Source organism: Vulpes vulpes, chromosome 15, assembly GCF_048418805.1.
Source record: "Vulpes vulpes isolate BD-2025 chromosome 15, VulVul3, whole genome shotgun sequence".
Taxonomy (NCBI): Eukaryota; Metazoa; Chordata; class Mammalia; order Carnivora; family Canidae; genus Vulpes; species Vulpes vulpes.
The window spans coordinates 77,197,101-77,224,587 of record NC_132794.1 but is presented as its reverse complement, the minus strand read 5'-3'; the positions used below and the strand labels follow the sequence as shown (position 1 = coordinate 77,224,587).

At 41.5% G+C, this 27,487-nt stretch overlaps 1 protein-coding gene across 2 annotated transcripts; it reads left to right on the top strand.

Annotated features, from left to right (window-relative positions):
• Nucleotides 1-434: 434 nt before the first annotated feature.
• FBXO22 (F-box protein 22) lies at nt 435-27,487 on the top strand. 2 transcript variants are annotated; one of them, XM_072739221.1, is made up of 7 exons: nt 435-698; nt 892-1,030; nt 5,582-5,669; nt 6,638-6,733; nt 11,210-11,374; nt 23,338-23,503; nt 25,572-27,487. In XM_072739221.1, exons 1-7 carry the CDS (start codon nt 565-567, stop codon nt 25,987-25,989), a joined length of 1,206 nt encoding a protein of 401 aa, XP_072595322.1. In that variant the 5' UTR covers nt 435-564; the 3' UTR covers nt 25,990-27,487. The 2 variants fall into 2 exon arrangements, with proteins under 2 accessions (XP_072595322.1, XP_072595321.1); XM_072739220.1 differs by having other exon boundaries at nt 487-698; nt 5,579-5,669.

Sequence of the window (27,487 nt, the reverse complement as noted above, 5' to 3'; positions counted from 1 at the left end):
CACCCGAAACCCCTGAGCACCTAGACGTCGGGGCCGCGGCTCCCGGTCCAGGGCGCGGGCTCCGGCCCGAGTCGGAGGAGCCCAAGCGCGCCCGCGTCCCCCGCCCCCGCGCCTGCGCGCTCCCCCAACTGCACAGTCTTTGAAGAAAGGATTTACGCGGGGCGGCCCGGGGGCCCCTGCGGTCTAGCGCCGCCTCCAGCCCAGGGCGTGACCCCGGGGTCGCGGGATCGAGTCCCACGTCGGGCTCCCTGCATGGGGCCTGCTGCTCCCTCTGCCTGGGTCTCTCTGTCTCATAAATAAATAAAATCTTTAAGGAAAAAAGGATTTACGCCAAAGCTTCCCGCAGCCGCCCGCACACGCGGAGCCCGTCGCTCCTGAAGCGGGCCAAGGCTGCGCCCGCCGCGATCAGGCCGCCCCGCCCCCAGACAGACGCCGGAAGCGTCTGCCGCCCCCGCCGGCCGGAAGTAACGCGCGAGCCTGCGCCGTGCGCCCTGGGCGGGAGGTCGGCGCGCCTGCCCGCGGCCTTCCGCGTCGCCGTGGGGCTGGCCCGGCGGCCGCTGCGGGATGGAGCTGCTGGGCGGCGGTGGCCGAGGCCCGTGCGCGGACCCACAGGGCTCCTTCGTGCTGGGCAACCTGGCGGAGGTGGTGGAGCGCGTCCTCACCTTCCTGCCCGCCAAGGCGCTGCTGCGGGCGGCCGGGTGAGAGGCGCGGAGGCGGGACGCGGCCTTCGGGACGTGCCGCGGGCTCCCCTGGCTGGCGGGGCGGGCGGGCCCCGGGGCGGCGTCCGCACCGCGAGGGACGCCCGCCGTGCCCCTCCGGCGGCCGCGGGGTCCGGGGGGCGCGGGCGGGGGCGGGGCCGCGGGCTCACGGCCTGTGCGTTTGCGCCCCCAGCGTGTGCCGCCTGTGGAGGGAGTGTGCCCGCCGGGTGCTGCGGCTGCAGCGCGGCGTGACCTGGGTCTCCGCGGGGCTGGCGGGCGCGGGCCGCCGGCAGGACCACTGCTTGGTGCGCGCGCTGGCGGAGGAGCTCGAGGCAAGTGCGGGGCGGCGGGGCGGCGGGGCCGGGAGGGCGGGCGGGGCTCCTCTCTCGCCCCTGCTCTGTGTCATCCTATTCCTGTAACTTAGGGAACGTTTTCTCGTGACGTGAAGACTGTCGGTGACGAGTTCTCTCGCGCTGGCCGTTCCGTGTGCGCAGGTCTTAGGATCACGACTCTGCAGGACCTTCCGTTGCCCGAGTCCTGTGGTCACTGCTCGCAGGAGGGCCGCCGGGTTTCCCTCCGCCGTAGCGTCCAGTACGTGGCCCAGAGATCTCGGCAGCAGGCCCCGTTCTCCTTCCTCCTGCAGCCCCCAAAGCCGGGCAGGACCCGGGGGGTCGGGACGTGAGCGGGGGCGGCCGCCTTGACCAGGGGGCCCTTAGGCCGAGTCTCCATGTGCCCCGGTGCTCGGGCAGGCTCTGCGGGCGTCATCACGGTGCGGGGAGTCAGGAAATACTTTAAAAAAAAAAATTTTTTTTTTAAAGATCTTATTTACTCATTCACGAGAGACACAGAGAGAGACATAGAGGCAGAGACACGGGCAGAGGGAGAAGCAGGCTCCACGCAGGGAGCCTGACGTGAGACTCGATCCCAGGACCCGGGGGTCACGCCCTGGGCCGAAGGTGGCGCTAACCGCTGGGCCCCCCGGGCTGCCCGAGTCAGAAAATTCTTACCATCCATTCCTCAGAGTCCGTTCAGATGCTGCCAGTTGTCCCGGTAATGTTTCCCGTAACAGAATAATTCAGATTACAGTCTTACCTTGTTTTTGGCACTGAGTGCAGAGCCTGGCACTGGCTTGCATCCCAGCACCGAGATCATGACCTCGGCAAAAATCAAGATTTGGAGGCTTCACCAAGCCACCTAGGCGCCCCTGTCATTTCTTTAATTTTTGAGGTGGAACAGTTTCTCAAGCTTTCCTTGACTTTTACCCCTTTGACAACTATGTGAATTACAGGCCAGTTATTTTGTAGAGCTTGTTTCTTAGATTCAGATTAGGTATCTGGCAGGAATATCACAGAAGTGATGCCGTGCTCTTCTAGCTTCATCCTGTCAGGTAGGATATGACTTCCGTTTCTGTCCCATTACTGGAGGTATTATCTCTGGTAATTTGATTCAGGTAGTCTGTCTGCCAGATGGCCCTCCTGTAAAATTATTCTTTTTCCACTGTAATTAGGAAGTAATTTCTGAGGAGATACTTTGAAACTATGGAAATACCTTGTTTCAATTTATTCATTGATTTATTTCTGTATAGACTTTTAAGTTTCTTATTTTATTCAATGGAATATGATCTCTAACTACCAGTATTTATTTTGGCATCCAAATTGTCCCCAGTTTGACTAGACTGAGCCCCTTCAGCTGGTTTCAGGGTCTTTGAGAGATGAATCCATCACCTTTGAGCACCTCCTTGCTTTCTGGCAGAAGATGCTCGAAGCTCATTTTATGTTTTGTCTGCTTTAGTCCTGGAATCAGTCATTTCTTTAAAGAGCATGGGTTCCTTTTAGTGGAAAATGGTATTTCAAAGCCAAGATCTGGGATCCCTGGGTGGCGCAGCGGTTTAGCGCCAGCCTTTGGCCCAGGGCGTGATCCTGGAGACCTGGGATCGAATCCCACGTCGGGCTCCCGGTGTATGGAGCCTGCTTCTCCCTCTGCCTGTGTCTCTGCCTCTCTCTCTCTCTCTCTCTCTCATGACTATCATAAATAAATAAAAGTTAAAAAAATAAAAATAAAAAAAAATAAAAGCCAAGATCTGGCCAACTCAAGGCAGTTGAAGGGTTTGCTGCTCCAGAGCCCACTAGACAGAGATAAGGAATATATACGTATGTATGTGTTTGTGAATGCATACATACGTGTACACACGCACACACACCCCATCCATACACACATTTACAACTACATTTTTATATATATGGAAAGTCAGGAGTTTGCAACAAGCACATCCCATTTCAGTCCAACATAAGATTCTTCCCAATTTTCTTTTCTCTTGGGTATTTTTTGTACTTTTCCTTTTAGAAATCTGGCACCCGGCATTCTTAATATGTCTAAATATTAGACAAATGCCCCACAGGTAACCAGTCTTCTGTTTCCCTCTTCTCGTGTGGATTTTTCTCCTTTTCTCTAGGATTCAGATCCAGAGCGGCTGGTATCCACAGGAAGGCTTGCAGTAAACTTTTCTTTGCACTTTGGCTCAAATCCTGCCCAGTGTATTTCTAGAGGTTGTCATTTGGAGAAATTCGAAATGCAAACACTTCCATAAAGATGTTTGTAGCATCATTTATTATAAGGGAAATTGAAAACAACTTACAGTGTAGAAATAAAGCCACTTACTGATGACCTGTAAGATACAGTAGTGACAAGAAAAAATGTTCATGTCGTAAGAAAGCAGGTTATGAAATTAGTATAATCTGAGTTATTAAAAACAAAAGGAAGGCTAGAAAAGAAGCTAATATGTCAGCAGAGGTTTCCTTTTGGTGTACAATTGTGTGACTTTATTTTTAATGTTTTAAATTTGCTTTTTTTTCCCTAAGATGTACCACAGCAGGTATTATTTTTATATAGCTTTAAAAGTTTATACAATATAATGGCTGTTATAGCCGGACAGATTTAGGTTTGAACCCATCTTTGGTGCATACTAGCTGCCAGTCTCTCAGAAAGTTACCTAATCTCTCTGAGCTTCAGGTTCTATCTCCATAAAATGAAAAGACAATGAGAATTTTCCTCATACCCTGAAAGAGTTGTTCTAATGGTTAAATAATGGAAGATGATGCATATAAATACATTAACTGCAGTACCAGGGATAATATTTTCAGTAAATGAAATTCTCTATTATCAATGTCATCATTAAAATTCATACATTAATGCCCTTAAAGAAGTTTATTCAGTGTAGTAAATGCTAGCGTGGTTAGACACAAACATGTAACCTTGTCCAAATCATGCTGTTTCCTTTGTGTTTGCCGTATTACCTAGTGGACATGGTACTATTTTAGCCATAAAGAAAGATAATTTAACTTTTATTAGAAAGATTTTAAAGTCCACTAAAAATTTTATAAAATATCTTGCCATTTTGGAACTTCTTTGAATGGTGGAGTAAGGATGTAGTTGTCTCACGTTGTGCTTTAAGAACATTTCCTGTTGAGGACTGTCACTGTTACTGCTTCTAATGAGAATTAGGAAGGAAGACTAAGCAAGTGCTTTTCATTGGGTACCAGGAAAGAGAGAATCATAAACCTTCAAGACTATATATACCCTCTATCTCATTACTCCCTGTACGAGATGACTCCAAAGTTAGGCAGATAACGAAGTTGGTTTAGGGTAACCGCATAGAGAGCAATAAGGCCATGGCACACCAGGGCGTACTTGCCTGCATTTAGCCCGGTCCAAGTGTTGTTAGAATGTCTAGTTTTTTGAAAGAATCTGGAGGCCCACATTTTCTGTAAATATTTTATGGAATTTTAAATAATTGGTAACCAGGTTATATTCTTTGAAAATGCTGTGCGGACCAAGGGCAATATATCCATAGGTTATCAGCCTTGGAGCCATCACAAGATCATCATTCTGTCTCAGTATCTTTTTTGAGTTTGTCTATATGAAATCTACTCTGAAACATCATAACATTCCCCAGAATTACAGTGGAGTAACATTTTTTTTTAATCCACATTGAGGCTTTGCTATATGTGAGTACTTCATTCTGTTCTGACAGTTAAGTCTTTGAAAATAACCAGTTCAGAAAAAAAAAGTATGTTCATCCTTTTGTTTAATTCAACCACTTTGTCACTTGTCTGTACTGTGACATTTAGTGGGAAACGGGAGTCTGAAGAAGCCCAGCTCGTAAGTGCAGGTGAGGCACGAGTATGAATGACAGGATTTGAGGACTGGGGTCCTGAAGGAGTCTCAGAGAAGGTTTTGTAACAGAGGTGGCACTTTCGGTGGTCTCTTGAGGGAAACGATCCTAAATTAAGTACAAAGTGAAAAGAGCTGCAGGAGAATCCCCGAACGGCAGTGTGTGTGTGTGTGTGTGTGTGTGTGTGTGTGTGTGTGTGTGTGTGAGAGAGAATTATAGGAAGCAGAAAGGTCCCTGGAGGGAACCAGTCGGTAAGGTGGAAGTGAAGGTCTGGGATATTGATTGGGTAGGCAGTGGAAGGAGTGGTACAGGGTGTATACCTTCCCTTTGTTGCTGAGGTGTTTCTGTGACTAATGCCTATGCAAACAGAGCAAAAGTGGCACCTTTTGCTGGCACTTACTGTTTTTGTTTAAGAGTTTAAATTATGAAAATGAACTTGTTGAGTCAGGCTGGAATGAGTTTGACCTGAGAAGAAATAACAGATGCTCAAATGAATGACCTGAAAAGGTAAGAGCATGAGTGGAAAATGAATGGGAAGTGGTTGGAGTCAGAATGCTAACATTGACCTGAAGGGGAGGGTACGCCAACAGCAGTTTGGACCAGGGCAGAACTTTAAGGAACCAGGAGAGCACTCATGGATTCATGTGATCTAATTCCTTTGTTTTTGTTTTTTGTTTTGTTTTGTTTTGTTTTGTTTTGTTTTTGTTAGCAGAATGTTCACATCTTACCACAGACAGTTCTTTATATGGCTGATTCAGAAACGTTCATTAGTCTGGAAGAGTGTCGTGGCCACAAGAGAGGTAAATACTGAAAGAGAAAAGGTTTGGGGGTTTTTTGTTCCTTATATGCCTCTGGAGTTAAATATTATCCTAGTCTTGAGAGTTACACACATGGTGAGGCTCTGGGCCTTCTCCCTATGGCAGACGTGAATACGTTGTCTTTGAAACTTGAAGACCCCCTTCTGCCTCAGACTGATTTCTGAACTTTGGAGTACAATTAAAACGTTCTTTTGAAAGATGTCTTTCTCATTTTGAAACAATTTAATCCTCCAGCCACTTTTTCTTACTAAACAGGATGTTTATCTTTGGCTATTAAAACCTTTTATATTGTGATGGGGACCCGTTCAGGGACACCAAAATTACACTGTGCCTTCCTGACTCTGCTAAGAGAAGTACACCGAGTGTCCCAAGCTAGGCACACGGAGGCCAAGAGCTCGACCTGGGTAATCACTGTCTAATTTGAATTCAGGTGACTTATTTATGCAATGAAAAAGTCATGCTCTAATATCAGCTAAACAGAGAGATACCAAAAATAAAAAAATAAACTGAGAGGTACAATAGCAAGGTAAAATTTAGCTGCTGTTGCTAGATTTAACATCATTGGGGCGTAAGTAGTATATGAACCAAGCAAGAAAGGCAAATGGTGGTGCTCAAGGTCAGATTTATAATTTAATAAAACAGGCCCCAAATGGGAAAATGTTTTCATCAAAGTTGTTAGGCTTTTTTTTTTTTTCTTTAAAGTAGGCTCCATAGCCAGCATGGAGCCCAACATAGGGCTTGAACTCATGACCCTGAGATCCAGACCTGAACTGGTATCAGGAATTGAGTGCCTACCCACTTCAGCCACCCAGGCACCCCCATTGACTTTCTCATAAAGCAGTGGTATAAACGACTTAAACTTTATTCCGTGTTTGCTGTCCCCCCCCCCCACACCATCACAGTTGACCTCAAATGAATAACATAATAATTTTGCTATTGTATTATTACAGCAAGGAAAAGAACTACTATGGAAGCAGCATTTGCCCTTGAGAAGCTATTCCCAAAACAATGCCACATTCTTGGGATTGTGACCCCAGGAATTGTAGGTGAGAGAAAATACTGATTTGATGATTTCCTGCCTTGCATTACTGAGGGATCCTGTAGATTAGCAAATTACTTGTAGCCTAAAAGCACATTTATATTTTTGGCCATCCAGAATGCCATAAAGTTAGTCGTATTTACCATGGTATTATATTTGACTTCTGTTAGTGTTCTTTAGGTTATTGTGGTTAGTAGTCTCAGGGCTATCTGTGTAAACTAAATGTGATGCATATCTTTCCAGGGGAGCCATTCGTGAGAGAAAAAAGCTCACATTCTCCCTCTCTCCAAATTAGAAAGCTTTAAGTGAGCATTCTCACTTTTGTCAATTCAACCAGTATCATTTCTGGTAGGCAGGAGAGTGTTAGGGCTAGGAATAGAAGCCACAGTAGATCTTCCTAGAAACCTCTGTTTCTCTGCTGGGACACCATGGTTTGAAGTTTATAGCGTGAAATTATACCCTTTCCCAAGTTCACTAGTGAATTTTTACCAGTTTTTATTATTCTTGATTCTTTTCCATAGCCCACGGGGGAGAGGCACGGTATTGAGGCAGTCATGGTACAGTGATTCAGGTGCCTGGAATAGAATCCCAACTGTACTTAGTATCTGTGTGACTTTGGGCAAGTTACCTAACCTCATAGGACTTCAGTTTCCCCATATATGAAATGGAGATGATTGATAATACCTCTTTGGAGGGTTATGAAGATGAAATGAGTTAGTGCAAGTAGAGTAGAGATGTGCAGGAATCAGTGAGCACCTGTTAGCTCTTATAACTTTCTTTTTTTCACTCTGTAGTACTCAATAATTGACTTTCGATCTAAATTTAAGAGTCTTATATAGTGAGGTAGAAGGATTTCAAGTGTTTACAAATGAATAAGGGTAAATACTTGTTGATAGGAACTATTTCATCTCTCCCTCTCATTATCTGCTCCCCACCCCCTGCTATGACATCCACCTATCACCACACATTTCATTTCTCATTGTATTAAAAAAAGGATACCAGTAACCATGCTTTTCTTTTACCTTTGAATTTTCCTTAAATGAGTGATCTAGGTTTTGCCATTACTAGTTATTAGCAAATGCTTACATAGAATAGTAGCTTCCTCATTTTCTTTGGCCTCCCCACCTCACCCACAGTGGCTTTTTGAAAGCACAATCACATTTCTCCTCTAAAATTTCAGGTGGGAGAGTGGACTTGGGGAGGACCCCGTTGTGAGGGCAGGAGGTCTACCTTAAGCCTGCCTTTTGGGCTCCCCTTACGCTGAAGGAGTTTTAACGTTATCCATTCTGAGTTTGCATATGATCTTGACATCAGGAGGAGGTGCCATTGCAGTTCCATCACGTTTCCCTGGACACACTGGTTTGGGTTCCCTGGGAGCCAGGTGCTTTCTGTGAGGCAGTCCCATGTATATCCCAACAAAACTTCTGCCAAGACATTTGGTTGGATTCCTTTTTCTTAAGCCACAGTTTAGTGATTGTTTCTAAAGCAGCCATTGGCTACTGGCCTGTCTTACCTCTTTAGGTTCAGAAAGCTTCAGGTTTGAGAAAATTTTTTCATTCCTCTAAGCGTAGAGGTCATTTTCTTTCTTTTAAGGTGAACTTTACTTACAGTGACCTGTACAACTGTAAGTGTACAATTTAATAGTTTTGACAAATATATACCCTTGTGTAACCTTACACACCAGTCAAGATAGAGAATATTTCTGTCATCTCAGGAAGTTCCTTCGTGCCCTATTCCAGTCAATCTGCCTACAAAGGAAATCCCACTTCTGATTTCTGCGACCATAGATTAGTTTTCCTTGTATGTCATACAAATGGAACCATATAGTATATACTCCTTTTTATGTCTTGGCTTTTTCGCTCTGTAAAAATATTTTTAACAACATAATATTTTTGAGATTTCTTTATGTTACTGTGTTTATCAGTAATTCATTTAAAAATTATTGAGTGTTATTCTGTTACATAAATAGATGATATTTCCACTCTTTGGCAATTTGGATTGTTTCACATTCCTGGCTATTATGGATGATGCTCTTGTGAACAGTTTTCTTTTAAGATTTTATGTATTTGAGAGAGTACACGCGAGAGCACAGCAGGGGAGGGGAGGGGCGGGGAAACAACAGACTCCCCACTGAGTGAGGAGCCTGACATGGGGCTGGAATCCAGGACCCTGAGCCAAAATCAGGAATTAGCCGCTTAACTGACTAAGCCACCCAGGCGCCCCAGGTTGTGAACATTTCTATGTAAGTCTTATAGCCATGGGTTTATTCTTGGGCAATTACCAAGAGGTGGGATTGCTGGGTCTTGGGGTTGGTATATGTTTATAAGAAACTGCCAAACCATTTTCCAGAGCCATTTTATACTCCTCAGCACTGAATGAGGGTTTCAGTTGCTCACTGTTCCATATCCTCGCTAACACTTAGTGTCTTCAAAGGAGTCTTTTCATTTTAGCCATCATAGTGGGTATGAGGTGGCTTCTTATAGTGGTTTTAATTTGAATTACTCCAATGATTTTAATTATGTTGGCATGTTTTCATATGTTTTTTGGCTGTTTGTCTGGTTTTGTGACATATCCAAGTCTTTTATTTTTTTATTGGATTTTTTAGTTGAAATTGTTTATATATTCTAATTACAAGACCTTTTACAGGTATAGGTATTGTAAATCTTCTCTCCCAGCCTCTTGCTCTCTTTCTGTTAACAGTGTCTTTGATGATCAGTGAACTTTTATTTTGGTGAAATCCAGTTTGTTTTTCTTTTTATGGTGAATGTTTTTTAAATCCTCTCCAGGAGGGGGATCCCTGGGTGGCTCAGCGGTTTGGCGCCTGCCTTTGGCCCAGGGTGTGATCCTGGAGTCCCGGGATCGAGTCCCGCATCGGGCTCCCAGCATGGAGCCTGCTTGCTTCTCCCTCTGCCAGTGTCTCTGCCTCTCTCTCTATGTCTTATCATGAATAAATAAATAAAATCTTAAAAAAAAAAAAATCCTCTTCAAGAAATGTTGGCCTATCTCAAAGTCACAGAGGTATTCTCTTATGTATTTTTCTATTAGCTATTCTATTTTGCTCTTATATTCAGTTCTGTGACCTAACTTGAATTAATTTTTTATATATGTTGTGAGATAGGGGTTCAAGGTTAATTTTTTTTTCATACGTTCATCCACTTATTTCATCACTCTTTGTTAAAGATTTTTTTCCCTCTAATTGCCTTGGCACCTTTGTTAAAAATAATGACTGCATGTTTATAGGTCTTTCTGGATTTAATTCTGTTCCATTGATCTATTTGCCTATCCTTTTTTTAAAAACTTATTTGAGAGAGAGAAGACATGAGAGAGAGAGCACAGGTAGGGCAAGGGGTAGAGAGAGAAGCAGAGTCCCTGCCGAGCCGGGAACCCAATCTCATTTTGTGCAATATTTAAATCTCTTTTGAATGTCTTCTCAGCTGGACTACTAAAGCACTTTCTCAGTAATCTTCAGTCTTTGTTCTTCTCTTGAGAATATTATCTGCAGAATAGTTTAGCACCACATATGAATCACATTACCATTCTTCTGTGGGACTTGATCTTCTATGGGATCATGCGTTGAGCTTAAGGCAGACACTTAACCAGCTGAGCCGCCCAGGCACCCTGTATTTGTCTATCCTTGAGTCAGTGCTATACTACTGTAGGTCTTGATCCTCTTTTTAAAGATTGATTAGTGTAAGTTTTGATGTTTTTTTAAATCATTTTGGTGGGATCCCTGGGTGGCGCAGCGGTTTGGCGCCTGCCTTTGGCCCAGGGCGCGATCCTGGAGACCCGGGATCGAATCCCACATCGGGCTCCCGGTGCATGGAGCCTGCTTCTCCCTCTGCCTGTGTCTCTGCCTCTCTCTCTCTCTCTGTGACTATCATAAATAAAGAATTAAAAAATAAAAAATAAAAAATAAATCATTTTGGTTATCTAGGTCATTTGCATTTCCACATATATTTTAGAATCAGCCTGTCCATTTCCTTTGTGTGTAAAAGTACTTTGCAGATATATAGCTCTGTGTGTGTATATGTACATCTATACATACTTTATATAATTGTCAATATTTTTAGGATAATTTTTAAAAGTAGAATTGCTGTGAGGATGTATTTACTACCCCCAAAAATCTTATTTAGAAAAACTTCAAATCTTCCAAGTTGAAGAATGGCAGAATAGTACAGTAAACATCCATATTCCTTTAATCTAGATTCACCATTTTAAAAAACTTTGCAATCGTTGCTTTTTTTCTGCTTGTTTGTAAAAACATTTCTTAACCATTTCAAAGTAAATTGCAGACAGCATGACACTACCCCTAAAATTTCAAAACTGAGAAACTTGTACTCAGCTTTTAACTTGTTGATTATCTTGGTTACCCAAAGTGTAGTTATCTAAGTGGGGCAAGATAGGTATCTAAGTGGGGCATGAAGTGTTACCAAATTTCAGCTTTATTAAATCTGTTCATGAAACTGTTTAACTTTTTTCCTAGTGACTCCAATGGGATCAGGTAACAATCGACCTCAGGAAATAGAAATTGGAGAGTCTGGCTTTGCTCTATTATTCCCTCAAATTGAAGGAATAAAAATACAACCCTTTCATTTTATTAAGGACCCAAAGAATTTAACACTAGAAAGACATCAACTCACTGAAGTAGGTAAGTCACTGTTATTTACCATTAGTTGCCCAATTTGTTGATTGATTTTGTTCCTTTGAGAGTCTAAATTAAATACACGTTTCTAGAGATGTGGGTAATTCAAACTAGTGATTCACGGAGGCTACTGCAGTACACTCTTGGTAAAATTTATTTATTTTTAAGTATTTACTTACTTTTGATGGACTGTGCAATTTTCTTTTTATTTTTTAAAAGATATTAATATACTTTTTAAATTATTTTACTTATGTTAAAGCCTGAGAGAACCAGAGATGAAAAATTTTCCAAAAATACTCTTGATAATAAATGTCTTTGTATTTAATTCTTAATCTTGAAGCACTTCTTTCTCTTTGAATATTTAATCATTTGACCTATTTTTATTTTCTGAAAAGTTTTTTAAAGCATTTTCTTAGACCAATAAAAGGCATTTATTGGGAAAAAAATTTTAGAGGCTAGAGGTTAGTTCTATGTCGATTAATTTAGATGGGAAAAAGTATAGTGAACTTGTTAAGTTTTAGAAAAGCTGTAAATGAAGGTAGAGTTTGTCAAACAAGTATTTACTAGGATATGTCAGAGTAGATAGGTCATAAGGTGATTTTGAAGAGGTAAAGGGTTGACTTAATTTCCAGAATCTGATGAGAAATTTTAATTTAATAATTTTAATTTAATATAGTAAGCAACAGAGTAGTTACTCAAGCAGAACAGCGTTAAGGCTTTTTGCCTATACCTACAAATGAACTTATTGGCATTAACTCATTAAAATCTGTTGGCATAGAAGATATTCAGTGGTGACCTGTTTATGCATCAATCAGCCAGCCTGTAGAGCTAAGCCTCTGTTATTTGAAATGGCACCAAATCCAGTGGGAATAATAAATTACGTAGCAGCGAAGGAAAAATTTGTGATTGGTTTACTGATGAGAAAAAAAGGAGTCTACACATTGAGACTGACTTGGACAGCTGTCCTTTACAATGTAAAAGAAAGATGTAAAGTGGTTGATGGCGATGGAACAAGGAGGCATTGGCTGCGAAGATCAGCAGCTGGCAGCAGCAGGCCTCATAACATAGAAGGGAGTTGTCAGGTACAGGTACGTACAGGTAAAGCCTTCGAGGTTTCAATAGCCAATGTGTGGGGTTGAGCTGGATACTCTAGCTAGTAAGGACACAGGCTTGTAGCTGACCTAGTTCTGCTACTTTCTAGCTTTCTAGTTCAGGACAAGTTTCTTAACTTTTCTAAGTTTCCCATCTGTAAAGTGGGAAAACTAACTTCCAGAGTTGTAATGATTAGATGAAGTGGCTTATGTAAAGCACTTAGCAAAATACATTGCTGTGTAGATGGTAGGCCAGTGTTGGCCTCTGTACCTTAGGCAGGCTTTGCAGTGGGTCACAGTGATGCATCTGCAGTGTGGCCTTGGGGTGTGTGGAGGAATAGTCTAGCGGGAGCTCAGGAAAAGGACATTCCGTGAAAGGGCAGCAAAGGTCTTGGATATTTGAGTTACATGCTATTTCTAATCCTCATGACAGCCTTGCCAGGTAGCAATTGTCACAGGGTGTTGTTGGTGAGGAAACTAAACTCTGGCAAGAGTAGAGAGCAAAGGCTCTTAGACTACATGGTACATAAACAGAACACCAGAGTTATCATAAAGCTGCCTGAAATCAAGGATGCCAGATGGAGTCTAAGGAAAACTTCAGATTAGGCCTTTTAAATGGATCTAATATTAGCTATAAAGGCAGAAAGAATTTTAGGAGGAAATGTGACTGTGTAGCCAAACCAGAGAGACTTTGTCATATTATAATGAGATTTGTTGGAGTTAACAGTGCTCAGCAAACCAGAACTTTCTTAGATTGGTGGCTAAAAGTTTGTGGGTTTCAAAGTCAAGAAGGAGTTGAGGTCAGAGTTGTTGGTTTGAGAGCCATTTGCATATATATGTCTTGGCAGTCTGTGAAGAGTGTCCAGGACAGCTTAGTACAGACTTTGGAAAATACTCCAGCAGCGAATTTACAACAAGGAAAGAAGAAGAGAGAGAGTTCGATGCTGATGAGAGGATGGGTATGTTCATTGGGTTCATGATAATAGAAATTCTATATTAATTTCATTCAGCTTTATTAAAAGGTCCCATAGGGCTAGAAAACTAATTGGATGCCAATTCTGTCTCAGTGCTACTCCAGGAAGGGTGTGACAGGTACATACATAATTATAACCCAAATAGAAAGTGAGCTGTGCCTCTGTAGAAGATCTGGAAAGGTTGCTGTAAGGATTACCAGTGGGAGGGAGAGTAAGGAGGCTTCGTGGGCCAAGTAGCATTTAAAGCTTTGAAGGATGAGAAACATGAAAGATAAGAGTGGTAACAGGATAGGCTAGATGATTAGCAGAAACCTAGGCACAGAGCCAGGTAATGAGAGCATGTAGGGAAAGTAGTAAACAGTTTACTTTTGCAGACAAAGGGTGGGGCACAGTGATGCCAGGCTAGAGAGCATAGTTAGTAAATGGCAACTGTTAACCAGAAATCTTCTAATTGCAAATGTGACCCTTGGAAGATAGTGGAAGCAGGGAGACTAGTTGGGAGGCCCCTGCAAGAATCTAGACAAGCACTGTAAGGCAGGGAAAGACCACCTACAGCCCATGTGCCAAGTCTGCCCCCCACATTTCTGTAAATAAAGTTTTACTAGAACCCAGCCATTTGTTTATGTATCACCTATGGCTGCTTTTGCACTCCAATGGCAGAATTAAACATACAACTCAGACTATATGGCTGGCAAAACCTAATTAACTATCTGGCTCTTTAGAGAAAAAGTCCTCCAACCCTGTGGGATACTACCATGGGCTGTTCAGGGTGCTTTCCAATGTTAGAGAACACAGAAGAGTTGCCCCAGTGCTTAGGCACCGTGATGAGAAGACCTGTGAAGGCCCACAGAAAGCACTGAAGTGGCTCAGTTCTCCATGAAATTGGAAGTGCCTCTTGAAGACGGGGACCTTGCATTTGAGAATTCTAGTTCTTCCTGACCTTGCGTAGAGAGGATGTCATTGTCTGGCCCAGCATCATAGTATATATAATTTTATACACACACATTCTTTCTCTTACTCTTTTTGAATTTACAAAAATGGCACATTTTAAAAATGAGGGACAGGTTTTCCTGAGGTCTGTGTGGTATCCTGTATTAAAAATAGTCTCTGGGATGAAAAAAGAATATGTGGATGAGCACTTAATTTTTGAGAAGGGCAGAAACACCTCACCAAAGTTTCAGAAAAAGCCATTGTTTGTTCTTTTAGGAACTGTTTGCATGCATGCCATATGCTAGGTGCTGTATGTGTGGGACTCTAGAAATACATGGTGAAGTTCCTGCCTACTGGAGCTTCCAGCCTAGCAGAACAAACTGACTGCTTCCTTCAAGTACCATGGATGTGAAATATGTGCCAAGTAGCACAGAGGTGCTAGGAAACCTGTAACCACAGTACTTAAAATCTGTTGTGGGGTTTTGGGAAAGTGACGTGGACAAGGCCCTAAGAAGTGAACTAGCGTGAGGAAGGGTCCTCAGATGTGGATAGGGAGGAGCATCATTGGAGTCTTTACCTTCTTTCTCGGTTACTGACAAAAATAGAGCAAGGTAGCCTAAGATCAAGGACACGAAATAGAAAGGGCCTGATAATGCACCTTCATAGAAGTTGAAATGCTGTGGATTCAGTGCTTATTTGTAAAACATGAAGAATCTGGTGTGTCTAGAGTAGTGAGGACAGCTGTCGGGGAGAGTGTGATGTCAGGTGAAGCTGCAGAGGCACGTCATGCCCATAAAACACGGTAAGCTATTTAAGGGAAGTGGGAAGCCAGGAATCTAAACGGGGGTGACATAATCAGATAGGTCTTTTGACATAGACCCATTCTGGGTTCTCTATTCTGTTCCACTGATCAATATTTCTGTTTTTGTGCCAGGACCACACTATCTTGATGATCACAGCTTTGTAGTACAGCTTGAAATCCATCACAGTCACAACTTGTGATGCCCCCGGCTCTGGTTTTCTTTTTCAATGTTCCCCTGGCTATTCAGGGTCTTTTCTGATTCCACACAAATCTTAAGATCATTTGTTCCAACTCTCTGAAGAAACTCCATGATATTTTGATAGGGATTGCATTGAACATGTACATTGCCCTGGGTAGCATTGATATTGTCACAATATTAACTCTTCCAATCCATGAGCATGGAATATTTTTCCATCTCTTTGTGTCTTCCTCCATTTCTTTCAGAAGTGTTCTGTAGTTTTTAGGATATAGATCCTTTACCTCTTTGGTTAGGTTTATTCCTAGGTATCTTATGCTTTTGGGTGCAATTGTAAACGGGATTGACTCCTTAATCTCTCTTTCTTTAGTCTCATTGTTAGTTTATAGAAATGCCACTGACTTCTGGGCATTGATTTAGTATCCTGCCACACTGCCGAATTGCTGTATGAGTTCTAGCAATCTTGGGGTGGAATCTTTGGGTTTTCTGTGTACAGTATCATGTCATCTGTGAAGAGGGAGAGTTTGACTTCTTCTTTGCCAATTTGAATGCCTTTTATTTCTTTTTGTTGCCTGATTGCCGAGGCTCGGACTTGTAGGACTTTGTTGAATAGCAGTGGTGAGAGTGGACATCCCTGTCGTGTTCCTCATCTTAGGGGAAGGGCTCCCAGTGTTCCTCCATTGAGAATGATATTTGCTGTGGGCTTTTCATAGATGGCTTTTAAGATGCTGAGTAATGTTCTCTCTATCCCTACACTCTGAGGAGTTTTAATCAGGAATGGATGCTGTGTTTTGTCAAATGTTTTCTCTGCATTTGAGAACCATATGAGAGGATCATATGGTTTTCTCTGCATTTGAGAACCATATGAGAGGATCATATGGTTCTTGTTTTTTCTCTTATTGATATGCTCTATCACGTGGGTGGTTTTACAAGTGTTGAACCAGCCTTGCATCCTGGGGATAAATCCCACTTGGTCATGGCAAATAATCCTCTTAAGGTCCTGTTGGATCCTATTGGTTAGTATCTTGTTGAGAATTTTTGCACCAGTGTTCATTAGGGATATTAGTCTTTAATTCTCCTTTTGCGGGGAGTCTTTGGTTTTGGGATCAAGGTAATGCTGGCCTCATATAATGAGTTTGGAAGTACTCTGTCCCTTTCTATCTTTCAGAACAGCTTTAGTAAAATAGGTATCATTTCTTCTTTGAATGTTTGATAGAATTCCCCTGGGAAGTCATCTGGGCCTGGACTTTTGTGTCTTGGGAGGTTTTTGATGACTGGTTCAATTTCATCCCTGGTTATTGGCCTGTTCAGGTTTTCCATTTCTTCCTGTTCCAGTTTTGGTAATTTGTGGTTTTCCAGCAATGCATTCATTTCTTCCGGATTGCCTGATTTGTTGGCATATAGTTGCTCATGATATGTTTTTAAAATTGTTTATGTTTCCTTAGTATTGATTGTGATCTCTTTAGTTCATGATTTTATTGAGTCTTTTTCTTTTTTTTAATAAGGCTTGCCTAGGGGTTTATCTATCCTATTAATTCTTTCAAAGAACCAGCTCCTGGTTTTGTTGCTCTGTTCTACAGCCCTTCTGGTCTCTGTTTCATTGAGTGTTGCTCGAATCTTTATTATCTCTCTTCTTCTGCTAGCTGTAGGCTTTATTTGCTGTTCTTTCTCCATTTCTTTTAGGTATGAAGTTAGCTTGTGTATTTGAGATTTTTCCAGTTTTTTGAGGGAAGCTTTTATTGTGAGATATTTTCCTCTTAGGACTGCTTTTACTGTATCCCAAAGATTTTGAATGGTTGTTTGATTTTCATTAATTTCCATGAATCCTTTTAATTTTTCTCTAATTTCCTGGATGACCAATTCCTTTTTTAGTAGGATGCTCTTTAACTTCCACACGTTTGGGTTTCTTCCAAATTTCTTCCTGTGATTGATTGAGGTCTAGTTTCAAAGCATTGTGGTCTGAAAATATGCAGGGGACAATCCCAGTCTTTTGGCATCAGTTGAGACCTGATTTGTGACCCAGTATGTGGTCTATTCTGGAGAAAGTTCCATGTGCACTTGAGAAGAATGTGTATTCAGTTGAGTTTGGATGGAAAGTTCTGTATATATCTGTGCAATCTGTTTGGTCCAGTATATATCATTCAAGGCCCTTGTTTCTTTGGTGATGTTCTGCTTAGAAGATTTGTGATTGGCAGAGAATGCCATGTTGAAGTCTTCTACTATTAGTGTATTATATAAGCATGTCTTTACTTTGGTTAATTGATAGACTCGGCAGCTCCCACATTAGGGGCATAAATATTCATGATTGTTAGGTCTTGTTGGATAGACCCTTTAAGTATGATATAGTGTCCCTCTCCATTTCTTACTACCGTCTTTGGGATAAACTCTAATTTATCTGATATGAAGATTGCTACCCCAGCTTTCTTTTGAGGACCATTTGAATGGTAAATGGTTCCCCACCCCTTCATTTTCAGGCTGGAGGTGTCCTTAGGTCTAAAATGAGATAGATTAGGTAGGTAGGTAGATAGATAGATATGATTTTATATATTATATATATATATTATATAAAATAAAATGAGTCTCTTGTAGACAGCAAATAGATGGGTCTTGCTTTTTTATCTAGTCTGATTCCCCGTGTCTTTTGATGGGATCATTCAGCCCATTCACGTTCAGAGTAACTGTTGAAAGATAATGAGTTTAGTGTCATCGTATTACCTATTCAGTCCCTGTTTTTGTGGATTGTTTCTCTGGGCTCCCTGTTTCTTTTACAGGGTCCCCCTTAGTATTTCTTGCAGAACCAATTTGGTGGTCACATATTCTTTCAGTTTATGTCTCTCCTGGAAGCTCTTTATCTCTCCTTCTATTCTGAGACAGCCTTGCTGGATAAAGTATTCTTGGTTGCATGGTTTTCTCATTTAGTACCCTCAGTAGATCATGCCAGCCCTTTCTGGCCTGCCAGGTCTCTATGGAAAGGTCTGATATTTCTCCCCATATAATTTAAAAATCTCTTGTCTCAAGGTGCTTTAAGAATTTTTTATCTTTGGAATTTGCAAGTTTCACTATTAAATGTCGAGGTGTTGAACGGTTTTTATTGATTTGGGGGTGGGGGGGTCCTCTCTATCTCCTGGATCTGAATGCCTGTTTCCCTCTTCAAATTTGGGAAGTTCTCTGCTATGATTTGTTCGAATATAATTTGAGGTCCTCTCTCTCTCTGAGTCTCTTCTGGAATCTCAATTAGATGTATATTCTTCTTCTCAAGCTATCATTTATTTCCCTAAGCCTTTCCTTGTGGGCTCTTTATTGTTTTTCTTTTTTCCTCAGCTTCATTCCTTTCCATCAGCTTGTCTTCTATGTCACTCACTCTTTTCTTCCACCTCATTAACCCTAGCTGATAGAACATACAGTTTGGATTCATCTCATTTAATCTGTTTTTAATTTTGGCCTGAGTAGATCTCAATTCTGCAGTAAGGAAGTCTCTGGCATCCTATATGCTTTTTTGCAGGGCCACCAGTATATCTATAATTATACTTCTGAACTGAATTTCTGACATTATATTTAAATCCAAATTCTGTAACTCTTTGGCAAAGAGTTTCCAGTTATTTTTTTTTGTAGTGAATTCTTCCTTCTGGTCATTTTGTCCAGTGCAGAGTGACTGTATGTGTGGGCTGAGTCAAAAATATCAACCACGATGTAAGTAAAATATACCCTTGGTGATTCCGGAGAGGTCAGAGACCAGAAAATAAAAGAAAAAGAACAGAACAAAATAAAAGGACCACTGAAGTGGAAAACAAATTTTAAAACAAATTAGTAAAAGTAAAAAGCCAAAAACCAACAACAAGAAAAAACAAAAGAAAAAAAAAAGAAAAAACAAAGTCAAGAAAAAGAGAATAAACGGGAGGGATAGTGGTGGTGAGGAAGTGGTAGTGGAGAGAATGTAGTCTCCCTGTGGGGTCCTAGAGGGTGATCCTCTTGGTTCTGAATGTATTGTGTTCTGTATGTTAGAAGGTGCTCAATCCCAAATTTATATAAACTGGCAGTACTTAAATGAAGCCCCAATATTGAACACACAAATAGAAGCAAGATAAAAGAGGGGGGGCAGAGTGAGAAGGAAGAGAGAATATAATCTCACAGAATGAACCAACATGCTGTTCCACTTCGTTCTGGGTGTATGTCCGTTGTGTTTTAGAAGGTACTAGCTTCCACTGATGTAAAACAAAATGAGACAGTAAAAACAAAAAACAGGGGATCCCTGGGTGGCGCAGCGGTTTGGCGCCTGCCTTTGGCCCAGGGCGTGATGCTGGAGACCCGGGATCGAATCCCACGTCGGGCTCCCGGTGCATGGAGCCTGCTTCTCTCTCTGCCTCTCTTTCTCTCTCTCTCTCTGTGACTATCATAAATTAAAAAAAAAAAAAAAAAAAAAAATTAAAAAAAAAAAAAACAAATACCCATATCTCATATATCTCCAAAATTAAATTGAATACGTTAAAGGGAATCCAGAAGTGAAAAGTACATCTAAGACATGTAATTGTAGAATTATGAAAGTCAAAAAGGAAAAAATTTTAAAATAAAGATTTGGTAAAATACTGTAGTTAAGGTGGAAAAAGGGAAATTTTTATTCTGATTTAAAAACAAGTGTAACAGAAAGAAAATATACAACAAAAAAAGGGACCCTCTAGTTCTATATACTATTTTCCCTCAGTCCTGGAGCTTTCTAGCCCTGCTTGTTCAGTAAACTTGCTCTTCTCCTCTTCCAGCAGTTCTTCCGGGGGAGAGTCTGCAGTGCTGGTTCTCAGGTGTGTGTACCTGAGCAGAGATGCTCCGCCCCCTGCTGGGTGCTGGGCTCAGTGGGAGCTGTTTACCCCATGGGGCCTTTGTTCTCTGGCGGCCCCACCTCTCCCAGGCACAAAATGAAACAAGGAGGAACAATAATGGCCACAGCCAGATCTCCAGCTCTAGAGTCGAGCTCTCCACGAGTAACTAACCACCGAGCTCTCCACAAGTAACTAACCACAGCTCCCAGTCCTCACTGGCCTAGATGCTCCAGGGGCTGGAACAGGTGCGCTGATCTGCACAGCTGGGGGGCACCCAGCGGCAGGAGAGTCCTCACTGTCCTGTGCCCTCCCCGCTTCCACCTGACATGGGGGGAATGGAGCATCACTGGCTTTGTCCACTTGGGGGCCCTGGTGTCCAGGGCCCGGTGCTGCTGGACCCACGCTCCCAGGGACTGCGTCTCCCAAAGGGAACAGAGTGGATTACAGCCACCTCCATCCCTTACCGGGCTCTATTGTAAAGGCTGCCCCAGAGCCAGCCCGCCTAACCAACTGGCTTCTCCCCAATGCCCTGAGGGCCGTGGCACTCCAGCCTTTTACTGAGATAGGACCACGGTTTGCCGTGAGCTTTCCCCGAGGGGCCCCTCCTCTTATAGTGACTCCGGGAATCCTGAGGCTTCAATGCCCCTCCTGCCATTCTGCCCTATTTCCCTGCTGAGCTCTTTTCTGTCAGGAAGAACTCAAGTGCAAATTTTTAAAGTTCCGGCTTCTCCAGGGCTGGGCTCTTGTGCCCCAGAGGCTTCACCGATCTGCTTCAGCCCTGCTAGTCACGGTTCCCCTCCCCAGCTTGATGTTTTATTTTTTTCACCATCCTATCTTGGTAAAAGCAAAAACTTTTCTCTCTGTAGCTGTTCCAGCTGCTATCTCTTTAAATCTCAGGTCAAATTCGTATGTGCTCAGGATGTTTTTAAAGTTACCTAGGTAAGTTTGAGGACCCCTACTCTTCGATCATCTTGCCCCCTCCCTCCTATTAGCTTCATTTTAAAGAGAGATTTTCTTTGAAGTATATTTTCTGTGTGCATTTAGATTCAACCACTTTGAAACAGATCATAAAACATTTGTCTTGAGAGTGGCTTCTCTAAAAAGAAGAGAAATCTGAACATGCAGTCCTGAAGTTTTTCCAAGCTTTCCTGGCCTGTCTTTGGAGTAATTTCTTCATATTTTTGCTTTCCTGAATCTGACATGGGACTTGGTGTGTCTAGAGTACTCAGATGAAAATGTTAGTAGACAATTGTGAAAGAGAGTCTAGAGCTTAGAAAACATTAGGGAAGATAGGTATTTAGAAGCTTTAGGTTTCTGAAACATAAAAATCTGAGTGGAGATGTGGGTTTTAATCTAGACCCTACCATGTAACTCTCTGGGCTTGTCACTTTTCTGGGATTAGCAGTCGTTACTTATAAGACTAGACAGTTGATCCTACAGCCCTCTTCCAACTTTAAAAAGTATTTTAGAAGAGAAAAAACATTTTTTCCTAATGTGCTGCTCTGGTCTTTGTGGGGGAAAAAAGACCTTTTAGTAGGTTTTAGGATATATGGTATGAAAGTCTTGGATTTCTATAATAATACCTTTTCATCCTCCATATCAGTGATTTATTGTATAGAAAATTAAAAATAGAGCAGAGGCAGTTTCCCTTGATAAGTCATTACTTGCTCTTGCATGATTTGTTATTTCTTGTTAGTAATCAGTGATCCCACCCCCACCCCCACTACAGTTTGCTTAAATGAGCCTTATTTCTGATGACTGGCACCTTAGGTCTGTCAAGATGGAAGTCATGTGGCTGACTCAGTGGAAACAGGAGTGTGGGTTAGGTGTTGGATTTTTTTTTTTCCTGTCCAATTATGAGTTTGATAATGCCAGAAATTTTGAAATTGATAATCTTAAGTCCCAGAGGTTCAGGTGAAAGCAGGGGAGTTTGTAGGGAAGTGCCTGTCTCCTGTTGGGCTATACCACCCCCTAATGGAAACTGCTTTTTATTGATATGCTACAGAATAGAACACTTTTTCCTGTTTTGGAAAGAGTTTTAAAATCCATCTTCACTCCCACCCCCTTTCCTGGAAAACGTAGATTGGGCCTGTATGTATTTTCATGATGTACTGGTTTCCTGAGACTGCTATAACAAACCCAGAGGCTTAGAACAACAGAACTGTATTCCATCACTGCCCCAGAGGCCAGAGTCTGAAATCCAGGTGTCTAGTGGGATGCACCCCCTCTGGGAGTTCCAGGGTGGATCTCTTCTGTGTCCCCCACCCTCTGGTGGCTGTTGATAGTCCTTACGGTTGCATCACTCCACTTTTTGCCTCTGTGGTCACATTGTCTCCTCTATGTCTATGTTTCTTCTAAGCAGATTTGTCTTAGTATTTATGGACCCTGCCTAGATAATAACAGATGATATAATCTCAAGATCCAAAGGCAGCCCACCTGGCTCAGTGGTTTGGCGCCTGCCTTCGGCCCAGGGTGTGATCCTGGGGTCCTGGGATCGAGTCTCACATCGGGCTCCCCGCATGGAGCCTGCTTCTCCCTCCTGCCTGTGTCTCTGCCTCTCTCTGTGTCTCTCATGAATAAATAAAATCTTTTTAAAAAAATTCCTTAAACACATTTGCAAAGGCCTTTTTTCCCCCCACATCAGTTCACATTCATCCGTTCCAGAGGTTTGATGTGGATACATTTTGGGGGGGACCACCATTGGACACATTACAGGTGGTTGGTGCCTTGTCTGTCCATTTTCTCTGGATCTTTAAATTATCACTGCTGCTAACTCTGTTCTGTGTAAACCAGCGTTCCCTTTCATTCCTCCTGGTGGCCTGTATGGAGACAGCTTCTATCAAGATCCACCACAGGTGCTGCTCAGTTACATAGCAGCTTCCTTATTTGTGTTGAGTGTGGGTTGTATTATTTCCAAAAGCCATTTCATTTTTTAATGGGGAAAATTAATGCCAGCAAACATGTTAAACAGTGTTAGAGTTTGTAAAAAAAAAAAAAACAAAAACAAAATGGGAAACTGGACAGCGTCACTAAACTGCATATAACTAGAAGTGCAAGTCATTAGCAGAAACATTGCATTTTGCAAAAATGTAGAAGATTGTAAGAAAAATACTAATATTCCTCTTGGAAAGCTATCTTTAATTGTTGCTCTTCTTTTTTCTGCAGGCCTTCTAGATAACCCTGAGCTTCGTGTGGTCTTGGTATTTGGCTATAATTGCTGTAAGGTGGGAGCCAATAATTACCTGCAGCGAGTTGTCAGCACTTTCAGTGATATGAATGTCATATTGGCGGGAGGCCAGGTGGATAACCTGGCATCGCTGACTTCTGACAAGTAGGTCTCATGTGCTTCCAGTTTCTCCTATGCATGACCACAAGTGTTCTCAGGTTTTTCTTACCTAGGCTTTTTAAAATGCATGTTTACAGAACTGCTAAGCTAATAGTTCACTCCGTTTTGCAATACTCAGCATAATTCTGCTTACTGTTAGGGAGTAAAATTTTTATGTTGTCTTTTAATAACTTATTTTAGTTGAATTCATCCTCTCCTCTAAGTTGATTTTCAGCATTGTCTACTGGAGTCTCCCTGACAGCTCTATACCCTGTACAACCATAGTGATCACTTCCTCTGTAGTTCTGTTTCCTCCTCTAAAGGAAACACATGGTTACACAGTGAATCCTCATGGTAAAACTTCTTAGAACCTCCGGTATGCTGAGTTCTATGGAAATCTTCTGGAGAGGGAATAACATTACCTGTGACAGTTCTCAAATCTGTCTTCCTCACCAGAGAGGAAGAGGTGAAGAATGCAAGTGCACTGAATTCTAAGCAGTAGAATCACCTAATTCTCAGTGATTACCTGTGGATTATTTCTCCTCAGACCTGCTCTTCTGTGCGTCTTTGCTTTTACCTCTAAATTGTATGTCAGCGCAGTGATGATTTAGCACCTCATTTACCTTTTAAATGCCAATCTCACTCAGACCAGGCATACAACATCTGGGATGCGAGCCTGTTAGCACGGTCAGTTGACTGTATAGCATTTTCTTTCTTTCTTTCTTTTTTTTTTTTTTTTTTTAAAAGATTTATTTATTTACGATAGAGAGAGAGAGGCAGAGGGAGGGAGAAGCAGGTTCCATGCCGGGAGCCCGACGCGGGACTCGATCCCGGAGCTCCAGGATCACGCCCTGGGCCAAAGGCAGGCGCCAAACCGCTGAGCCACCCAGGGATCCCTGTATATCATTTTCTTTCTATACCTATTGTGGGAAATAAGCCTCAAGAATCGTTACCCTTTACATGACACATTAATTTTAATGTGGTCTTTGTACTGTGTCAGTGGGTAAAAGAAGCCATTGAGTAAATCAAAGCTCCGTTTTGACAGTGGCCAGATATACCACCTTCCAAAAAAAAAAAAAAAAAAAAAAGATGGATAAATAATTCTTTGAGACATACTGACAATACACATTGCGATTGTATGTCAAAGAGGAAACATAGTAAGTTTAAGGGGGCAGTGGAGGACTTGAGAAGGTGGATTTTGCTCCTCAGTAAAGGGTTTTGCTACTAAGTTAGCCTTACTGTCTTAATCATTAAGCTTTTAGAATTAAGTATCTTGTTAGCCAAGTAATCTTGCCCATTTCATCAACTCACATGTTGGTAAACATGATAGAAATATAAGGTATTTGTTTTTCTCCTATAGGTGTTTACTATATTATGCTCTATAACTTTGATACTTTATATTTTCTTTAGTAAGGATGAAATACTTCGTTTTTTAAAAGAGCAAATATAAGCAAAACATGTTTTTATCTTTAGATTAAGCTGAATTCTAGGCTGAAAGTAATAAATAAGACCCAGCAATAGAATCTTGTTTCTTTATGGACCAGATAATGTAAAGCTAAAACTTCTGGAGTTACAGGTTCCTAATAAGATTATTGTTCATGATTGAATATCTAATATATCTTTTTTTAGAATGTGACAGCCAAGGTAAGGGGGAGAAAGATACCAAACGTGTAAATAATACTAGAAAGCTTTATTTAGTAGATATCATGTATATGTATAAAATTTTTAAGATTCCTTCTAAGAAAGTGAAAAAGGTTAAGGATATTTTATATCTTTCTAAAAACCCATGATGGTTTTCAGAAATCTTTGTGGAGATACATTTGCCCCTCAAATTTGTGACTGAAAAAACAGTTGTTTATTTCCTCATAGATCTGCTTCCCTGCCTTCTTTTAAGTGTTTTCATAGTTTAATTTTTAATCCCTATTATACTGCTCTTAGCTAAAGGTAAGCCTCGGGCTAGATGGAGGCTGTTAAAGACAGCTGCTCCTGGCCAGTGAATCACTTTTCTTTTACCTTTTAAAGTTTATATTTTATTTCATGATGTATCACCACATTTTTCTAATTTGATTTCCAGACAGCCTCTGGATATTGACGCCACTGGTGTGGTTGGACTGTCATTTAGTGGACACCGGATCCAGAGTGCCACGGTGCTCCTTAACGAGGATGTCAATGACGAGAAGACCGTTGAGGCTGCGATGCAGCGCCTCAAAGCTGCCAACATTCCAGAACGGAATACCATTGGCTTCATGTTTGCATGTGTTGGCAGGGGTTGTCAATATTATAGAGCCAAGGGGAATGTTGAGGCTGATGCATTCAGAAAGTTTTTTCCTAGTGTTCCTTTATTTGGCTTCTTTGGAAATGGAGAAATTGGATGCGATCGCATAGTCACTGGGAACTTTGTATTGAAGAAATGTAATGAGGTAAAGGATGATGATCTGTTTCACAGCTACACAACAATAATGGCACTGATTCATCTTGGGTCATCTAAATAAAGCCGCCTGTAAAGTGGCTTTCACAATATATGACTTTCCGGCTCTGCCTTTCCTAGAAAATGGAAACAGATGGTGTATTTCAAAAAAGAAACAAAACAAGAACAACTTTATATGTGTATCAGTTTTGTAGCTTTGAATCTCTAAAGATTATATTAGGGGTGGTTTTTAATAAGTTTGGTGAAGGACAGCTTTGTATATAACATACCACAAACAGAATTGGGAGCTTTTGCATCATGCACAATCCTAACCGACGATGGCTGTATTGTACCAGATTATGTAGCTGCTGTACTGTGACTTTATAGTCTTCCTATAGCATAGGAAGATTGAGAGAGGATTCATCAGTAGGATGAAGATTTAAGACATTCCATGACTACCTCTGCATTGTTAGATCTTTTAGTAAAATCATGAAGACCTTTTTTTCTCCCTTACTGAAGGAGAAAAATACATGGATAGCTTGAGAAATCTTTCTCTGCTTTACGGTTTTGCCTATTTTTTCAGAAGCTGTAACAAATTGCTGACTTTTTACTTATTTGATAAAAATTAAATAACTATTTTTGTTCTAGTGCCCTGAAGTTGCTTAGTCAAATAATTGCCAAGACTAATCAATATTTTATTGCTTTATAAGGAAAAAATTTTCCTTTTCCCTCAGTGAAGAAATTCTAAGAGAAAATCCTTTTCTTCACCTAGTTCTATATAGCTGACAATTACATCACCTTATTTTGGTTTTATACCAATAAAACCTACCTTGGAAACTCACTTAGACAGTGTTTTTTGTATATCATTGCTTTTGGTGAGTGAATGATGGAAGTAAATAATACTTTAGAAATGAAAACCCAGAATAGTAATTGTCAGCTAGTAAGTCTTGCCATGTTCCCCGCAGAATGATTTTTAAACTTGTATTTCTAATTATGCTAATACCTAAAGGAGCTATGTTGAGAGAACACCAATTTTCCCCACTGACCTTCTTCACATAGTGCTAGAACCTTGGATTCAGTTATTATTTCTTCAAATAAATTTTCTACCTCTTTATTTCCTCCTTATGGGATCCCTATAATGTGAATGCTATTATGCTTGATAGTGTTGCTGAGCTCCCTAAGTCTATTCTTATCTTGCATATTTTTCCCCCCTTTCACATGCTTAGCTTCATTACTTGCCATTCCTCTGTCCTCCAGGTCTCTGATTCATTCTTCTCTATAGCCTACTATTTACTCCCTCTAGTGTATTTTTCATTTCATTTATCGTGTTTTTCATTCCCGATTGGTTCTTTTTTAACCTCCTTGTTAAGGGTCTCACTGATGTCCTCCATTCTTTTCTCGAGTCCAGTGAGTATCTTTATGAATCAAAGGCATCCAAATTGGTAAGGAAGAAGTAAAACTCAACTATTTACAGACGGCATGATCTTATGTATGTATCTTATGTATAGAGTCTTTAGACCCTAAAGACTCCACTAATAAACTACTAGAAGTTGTAAATTCATTAAACACATAAGAAAAATTAA